We start from the raw sequence: 8411 nt of genomic DNA, 5'->3' as shown, positions 1-8411 counted from the left end.
CTGTTCCATTTACAGTCAGTCGGCAGATGAGTGCTGCTTCAGATATTTATTATTATATACGTATATTTGCACACCGAAAATGGCTACAGCACAAACTGCAAACCACACTGAACAACTTGTCAAAAGATACAGGAAGAAAATTGCCTTTATGAATTGTGTCTTGCATAATAAAATTATATCTTCACAAATAACTAAATGAGAAATGCAGAATTGTAATACTTAACACTTCCACCATTCAAAATTACTCTTGAAGGTATGTGTTTCAAACAAACAGAGAAACCAGTAAACATAAACGTAATACCAGATTAAGACATGGTATCACGGTGACAGTACTAATACACAATTGCAATCAAACAAATATTACTGAATAGGTCTCAATGTTTTGTGATTTTGTAATTTTCCCCCTTTTAAAGCTTTTCAGATCAGACCAACTATCTTTTATAAACCAGTGTACATTTTGAGAAATCTCTGCCTTGATTAATCTCTCTGAAATTAGGGGTCTCTTTGCAGTTCTGCAAGTTTTGTCAACTTTTATTAATCAAAAACTGCAAGGGCGAGCAGGCCCACAATATGACCGAACACGACTCGGCTCAGAACAGGTGAAGCACTGCTACATATTGTTCCCGATGACTGTTTTTACTCATGCTTTCTGAATCAAAGGAGAGTGTGGTTAAATTATTCACTGCGGCGACAAATTTCTCTGTACCCAAATAGAGACAAAATATTTCTTCTTCATGGATTTGATATTAATTTAAAATGAAGGAGCAATGTGACTTCTGGTCCATTTCTCCATTTTTGCTTTAATCGATTGACTGACAAGGAACATTAAAGAGCTGCTGAGTGGACTGCCAGTAAAACCATGTACAACTGCTATTCAGGAAACACTCTTACCAAAGGCAGATGAAGCAAGCTTACATCGTGGCACGGAGACTCAGACCTTTAACTCAACATTCGTAAAGACCAGGAGTCTCACGGCCCCACGGTAACGCTGGTATACATTTGATGTTGAGTACGGGTTCAGCGAAAAAGTAAATAAAGGCATGAGCAAAACAACATGTAAAACACTGCCCCAAGGAATGCTGGGATATTTGGCTGTGCGAAGCAGAGCAGAATCCTCTTTTGATGCCAAGGGGTCCAAAAAAAACTGCGGAGCAGGCAGTTCGACACAACGGACTGCCGACACCACTCGCGACCGTGCACAAGTGCGCGGTCAGTGACGGGCAAGTGTTGATGCTGAAACATACGCGAACGTGGTCTCCGCGCGTCAGCATCAAGTGAACATGACCAATTGTTCTCCCATTCAAACGCACATGCTATTTTTTCTTCACGGCGACTAGTTCTTTTTGTATTTCCGAGAACTTGGGGCGGTTCTCGGGTTTGTACTCCCAACACTTTTGCATGATCTTGTAGACTTCCTCTGGGCACTTCTGTGGACAGGACATTCTGTAACCTATACCAGCAAAAAAAACAAAACCACAAAGTAGCAAGATGAGGCAATATCACCCAAGGCAGGACCAAATTAATGTTGACAACTCTCAGCTAATCTCATCAGTGCTCACCGCTTCATGACATTTACAGGTTAATGCAAATGAAGCATTCCTCTGCCAAAACAGCGGTTAAACTGCTGTTTTAACACATACTTGTAACTGTGAAGCAATATGATATTGCTGAATACATACTCTGCTTCCCTCCTAGCTAAGAATATGTAGTTATTAACCCATCAGAATGCATTTATCATTTCTGGGAGAATATTAATTGGAAAAAAATTGCAAGATACAACACAATGAAGAACTAATTTAAAACCGTTTTATGAGATTAACTGTTTGTAGTCTAACCACTGGGTTTAAGTAAATGTTTCAATTCCTAGGTCATGTAGTGTGTACAGGTGTGTAGAGGAGCAATCACCTTTCTCCACCTGCTCCCGCGCCTGCTGGTTTGTCATTCCTGGATATGGACACATCCCTAAACTGAATGTCTCCCACAGAAGAATTCCGTAGCTCCAAGCGTCGCTCTCTGAGCTGTATCTCCCTGAAGGCAGGGACAAAAAAGGTACAACAGCAGGATAGAGATTTATTTTCATTCTTTACTAACGAAAGCATTTCCCAGCACTTGAACTTAAGCAGGTGAATCAACAAATAAATGGATACAACATTTAATGGTGCAACACCACTTTCACAAACATTATGTGGGTTTTTACAGCAGGCGAAGATGTTAAATTAAGTGAATCTAGGGTAAATTTGAGTATCCTGAATTATGCTGGTACAAGCATCCCTTGATTTACAAACTCCATCCAAAATTTCTGTATAATTCATCATGGCTTCTGATATGCAATTTGATTTATGGAGTGAAAAAAAAAAATTACAAAAATGTATCCAAAGTTTTCCCAAAAAAATATTTAACAGTCCTGTGCTATGTGGGTGAAGCACAAGTACACTAATGCACCGTTGTTGGTGGTGTGTTTGTTGTAGTCAACTGGATATAAGGGGAAAACCGTTTCCGAAACGTGCTGCCTAGAAACATACCCATTAATTACCTCATTATCAAATACGTGATCATGAAGTGATTACGTGCCTGCATACAGATCTCTCCACCTGTGGGTATGTTAGGAACACGAGTGTTGCCTTATGGGAAGTGTAGTAAATTCCACAGGAGTGTGTCAGCCATAGTGGGCATGTCATTTAAATTTATTGATTTAAAAGGCACTTTTATCCAACGTGACTTAGTGCTAAGCTACTTAAAACTAGTTAACCATTTACACAGCTGGAAAATTTCAGTGGAGCAACTTAGGGAAAGCACCTTATTGAACAGTAGATGAGATTCAAACCAGTGACCTCTAAGTCCAAAGGCAGCATCTCTAACCACTATACTAGCGCCCTTTAAGTGTGGAGGTGTGGCTCTCCCACAATGCAGTGCCGCCCGTGTGTGTATATATACACACACACACACACACACACACACACACACACACACACACAAAGAGTTAAACGGGCAACTGTTTAAGCGAGTTATGGGGGAAACGCTAGTAAAAGTGATATTCTATGCGTTTGAGAGCTGAAGCTGGGCATGTGTACTCTTAATCCTGCTGCAACAAGATAAAGCTCATGCTTTTACTTTTGCATCTCCTGAGCCTGCTGAAAGCATGACAAAGGAGGATTGTTGCATTAAAAACATGTTATGCACTGCTGTAGCAATATTTGGGGAAATGTGTTTGGGGTTTTGGATGGGAATACATTAATTTTTTTTTTTTTTTAAAAAAGATAAAATAGGCTCTCAACCTGAAAATCCAATGTACGTGCCGCTTTCTGGAACAGATTAGTTTAGTAAATCAAAGGATACTTCTATATTTCAGGGTTAACATAAGTTCAGGAAGGATAAGAGATTAAACTGTTTGTTCAATTTTGAGAGGCAAACAAATACTATATTAAGCAGATGCATTTTTCCAACATGACTTACTAATCATGCTACTGATTGCAGTAAGTAGCTGATGGCATCGTCCAACGTGACAAACAGTGCAATCATTTACACAGAACAGCAATGTTAACACACACACAAAAAAAAGTCGCCAATTAACCTGAAACATGTCTTTGAACTGTGGGAAGAACCCTTAAGAGCTGGAAGAAACCCAGCAAGAATATGCGACTCCACACAAACTAAGGAGGGATCGAACCCATGCGCAGCTGTGCAGCTCCGATGTTGTGAGACTCCAGGTGCTGCCCACTACACCAACATCATTATATTCAATTAAACAATGGAGCAAACTTTTTTGGCACTATTTTGACATAACACCAAGTGTAGTCTCTTCCACTCTTCACAGGGCTTCTTAAATGGCTTTCAAACATCACAATCTGTCAGTATAAAATTTTTCTGAGTTACAACATCATACAATGACATTAACAGAGGGCAGAAATGTAAAGGCTGTGATAATACCATAATTTAAGGCCTCTGGGGCAGTCCACTTGATGGGAATCTGCTTCAGTCCAGATGAAGAGTAAATCCCATCATCCTCTTGTCTTGACATTCCAAAATCACTGATTTTCAACAGGTTGTTTTCTCCCACCAGACAGTTCCTAGCTGCAAGGTCTCTGTTGCAAGATGGAAGAGAAAGTCACACTTCAGCCTCCACTCAAGGCTCCATGACGCTTTCCGTCAAGGCAAGCCATCCCAAAATAGACAATGCAAGGTTTTATACAGGATTTGCTCAAGTCCTTTTTGCAAAATACTCCAATGTGACATCAAGCACTCATGTCACAATTATAATCATGAGAACGTAAGAAGAGGATGAATATGCAATTATGGCAACGTAAAGTACTTATATTGAAGTTATTTTAGATAAGCAGTTGGGGAAATAAAAGGTAATATTGTAATTTCAGTTTATTTTTACTACAGTTAAAAACCCCTGCAGGGTCAGCCAGAGTGATTAGTAATAGTAGGAATTTTCTACTACAACAAATGTCAGAGTTCCTACTCCATGTGCCCAAATCACATTTATATTAACATGCAGCAAGGTCATCTTCGGTTTGTGATTTTTATATACAAATGCATTAACTGTTTTCATCTGTGAAGTGAAAATGGTTAAACCAGATATCAGATATAAGATGTGTGACACAGCTCAGTTCACAGAAAGACATTATGTCCTGCTAAATCAACAACGTAGTGCGTTTGTGTGCGCCTGCACGTGTGCAATCACATCTTTCACCATAAGGTTTAACACAAGCGTCAGATGAGCCATTTCGCTGACATCCACAGATGAAAAGGCTCAAGATTAAATAGCTGAACTCAAAATCTTCCGATTCAAGTCGTGAAAAAATATGTGAGAAAAGACTGGAAAAAACAAACAAGCCTCCATGTTAAGCATCTCTTTAAAGACTTGCCAAAGATGTGTTAAGTTTGTGTCACATCACCTAAATGGTTGTGAGACTTGCTAATAAATAAATAAGTGAGCTTTAATTATACATGATAGCTGTGTGCAACAACGCAAATGCTGTTTCAAGCCCCTCCTTTCTTTTTTATGAAATAAAGAGCAGCAAAAAAAAAAAAAAAAAAAAAAATTGGATTTACCACTGGCTCTAGTCGATACAAGGTCACATTCAGATATTCAAAGCCCTTAGTATTCACACACAACTGCTACAGACCAAGGTTTCTGGAAACATCTCATGATTCACGCTTCCCAACTTTCACAGCTCGTTATGGTACGTTTCATGGCTAAACAAGTTCTTTGGAAATGTGTAACGGATTATTTTTCACACTTTCATCCACTTACAAAATTTAAAAAGACAGCAAGACATATCTAGTGATACATATATCGCTGTTGTATAAAAATTACCACTGCGTTTACCGCAAGGTATTGAGACAGGCCACAGCGAACCATCTCACTAGACAAAGATGATGTTGAATTAGTAATTACACTGTTTTCTCACCTGTGGATGCAGTTCTTCAACTCGAGGTACGCCATCCCCGATGCAGCATCTAAAGCAAATTTAAGCAGCTGTTTCGTTTTCAGGTCCTCTTTTTTCTTCCGTAGAAAAGACAGGAAATCGCCTCCTAGCGGGGGAATTAAGAATGAGGACGGTACAGTCAGAGCCCGCTTCAAGAAACATCAAGCGGTAAAAACAATGCGGTGAGAAACTACAGCACAGCAGAAATATCAGCATAATGTGAGTTTTACTGCGTGCAACTATCTTTGTTGCTTCATATTATTAAAAGTCATTTTCACTATTTAAACAAAAATTACATAAATTCAATTAAATACAGAAAATCCTCATCTTACAAACATGATAGGAACCCCCTCATACAGTGGCAGTTCAGGTGGAGGTGGGGCTGCTGGCACTAGTGGCAAACGCAGTCTATAGTGATGGACCTCATTTTATAGCCATTGCCTAATACAGCCAACTTTGTTCACATCAGGCATACAAGACAGGTTGTACGCTTCCATCTCTGACGCTTTGCAAGCTGAAAGACCATAAGACGATGATTGAATACACCGTTAAACATAACTAGTTTGAGCTGTATACCTGCATCATAATGAGATCAGGCAGACAGCTGTCTTATAGCAAACTCATTACACGAAACTGATAATTCATTCAAGATGTTACATCCCATGCGTATATTACAATGGCTGTACACAAGGACCCTAGTCCAACCAACATCACCATGAAGCCACAGAGAACAACGTTCAGCATTGCCAACACATACCCTCCATGTTGGAAACCAAGAAGCTCAACTTTCTTCCCTAACCCAGCACAGCCACATGGTATCAACATGAGTATTTCATGGAAGTTGTCAAGTGGGCACTTTCCTTCGGCTGTGTTTCGTTTGAATTAGGCCTATGACACTTCTGGAAGGCTCAACAGTGCAGCCTGGCATCCCAGACCACCCCCCGTTAGATGCCCTATACCCTCAACAAATACTGCAACTTCAGAGACTCAAATACTCCAATGAAATCACAGCTCCATACATATCTTCAAACATGCCACCTTCACAAACTCAAATCATAGATTACCTCCATACCTGTCAGCAGAAACTGCAAATACACCACTCCAAAAACTACCCTAATTAACAAGGTCACACCTCCTTAATTACCACCAGCTGTCTCCCATTACTAGCCACTAAGTTCACCACCACTACACACCTCCCTCCAACCCGTAACCTCAACTACCCTGCTCTCTTCTCAACCCTAACCACTGACTTGTCTTCTCAGCTGTCTGACAGCTCGTTCACTGCCACCCTTAACGAGTGGCCTCTAATATCAAATTCCCCCAACAATGACGTAGCTGATTTAGCCACAAACCTTGACTCTACCGGTCTCTTGCCTCTGCCACCAGATCTGCGTAATTTAACAGTTTCTGTTCGTGTGCCTCCCCAATAGCATCCTCGAATGGCACTGTTAACTTCAAAGACGACAATCTGCTCACACTCTGAATATAACACCATGTCTAGATGCAATGAAGTAACCCCAATAGCTTGTGGAACATCTAAGAACTTTATTATGGCGCCAAATATAGCACCCCTGCGCCAAGCTAACCTTACATCCTGACAAAATGTGCCTCAGCATTGCCACAAAACTTACAAAAGCCAATCACCACCTGCCCACTACTTAAAATTGCGGTATTGGCAGCACGTCATAAGTCACTTCAACAACGAACTTAAGGCGACTTGCCACCACAGCCCACACGTCTTGCCAGCGTAGCTTTGTCTTCTCCACGCCTTCCCAGTTCACCCACTGATCCTGCTTAACTAATGCAACTGCCTTTGCACGCCTTGCCTCCTCTTCCTGCTCAATAACCAGCCACCAACAGCACCACTTCTCACGCAAACCCATCTTTCGACTTGGCTAGCGTCAGCTCCAAACCCACCTTCGCACACATACTCCTCAACCAAACTTGTAACAGAGCTCCAACATGCCCTTACCATTTAATGCCACACTACTTAAACAGCATGGGACTTCCAGCCACCTTCTTACCGCCCTACTAATAAGGCATTCGAGCTTCGCAACCTCCTAGACAGAAACCACGTATTAAGTGGCCACTTATGGGGTTAACAGCCCGAACTGCAGACAACATAACTTTAATTTCTGGGGAGGAGGGATGCATCAATGCTCTTTATGCCTTCCACAACCCCCTCTCTTAGTGCCACAACCCAACCCTTATCACTTAACACAGAATTATACCACCCACCCAGGCTCTTAACTGGCTTTTCCAGAATTGATGGAATTACCTTCTCATCAGTATAAAACCTTTCCTGCGCTACCTTTCCAGCAACAACCAAGGGACTCCTCTATTGCCTTGGCTCAACCTTCAACTTGGCCCACAGAAGTTATCACTGAGCAGATAACTATCTAGCTCCTTGCTTTTCCCACCTTTAATGTCCCAGACTTCTCCTTACCAAAAAGCCTTTACAAACTTAAAAGGATCTCTGAACACCACCACCACCACCCTGGCACACTCCCCCTTCCTCCTCTTCCTTCTAAGAGCCTCCACCCTCCTTAATATTGTTAGGCTACTCTTTACACCCAACTGTAAAGCACAAATACCCTCCCTTTCCTCTTCCTCAGCTCGCTGCCATTGTCTTTTAAGTTTCCTTCTCTCCTGAAGAAGCTTCCATGTGCTCTTTGACTTCACTACACCCAGCTGTTCCTTATTCCTCACCTGTATTACTCCAAATCTCTCTGCCCCACAGCTATAAATAACCTCCCCCAATCTATCCAATTTACTTTGCTGACCCCTTCATTTTACTCAAAATGCCAATCATATCATTATTTACACTATCCCATACCCCAACTTCTCTATGTGCTGGCCACTTAACCTTTGACTGTTTCCCCCTTGACTTTTCCTTTCCCGGTTTATACACAGCCTCATCTGCCTGGGTTCCACCATCCTGCAACTCGGTGCCCAATCCTACCTCCTCAGTGCCAA

At 41.4% G+C, this 8411-nt stretch overlaps 1 protein-coding gene across 2 annotated transcripts in view; it reads right to left on the bottom strand.

Moving 5' to 3' along the window:
* Positions 1-783: 783 nt before the first annotated feature.
* The window catches only part of fer (fer (fps/fes related) tyrosine kinase), a 43149-nt gene continuing 35521 nt past the window's right edge, over positions 784-8411 (bottom strand). For both annotated transcript variants that reach the window (XM_018744818.1, XM_018744819.2), the window contains 4 exons: positions 5418-5541; positions 3928-4082; positions 1906-2028; positions 784-1450 (listed from right to left, as the gene is read on the bottom strand). In XM_018744818.1, coding sequence (XP_018600334.1) covers positions 1314-1450; positions 1906-2028; positions 3928-4082; positions 5418-5541 — 539 coding nt within the window. In that variant the 3' untranslated portion in view covers positions 784-1313. The remainder of the gene's footprint in view (positions 1451-1905; positions 2029-3927; positions 4083-5417; positions 5542-8411) is intronic.

This window comes from Scleropages formosus, chromosome 6 (genome assembly GCF_900964775.1).
Source record: "Scleropages formosus chromosome 6, fSclFor1.1, whole genome shotgun sequence".
Lineage (NCBI taxonomy): Eukaryota > Metazoa > Chordata > Actinopteri > Osteoglossiformes > Osteoglossidae > Scleropages > Scleropages formosus.
Note: the sequence above shows the minus strand (reverse complement) of the source record. Positions and strands in the feature narration are given on the sequence as shown.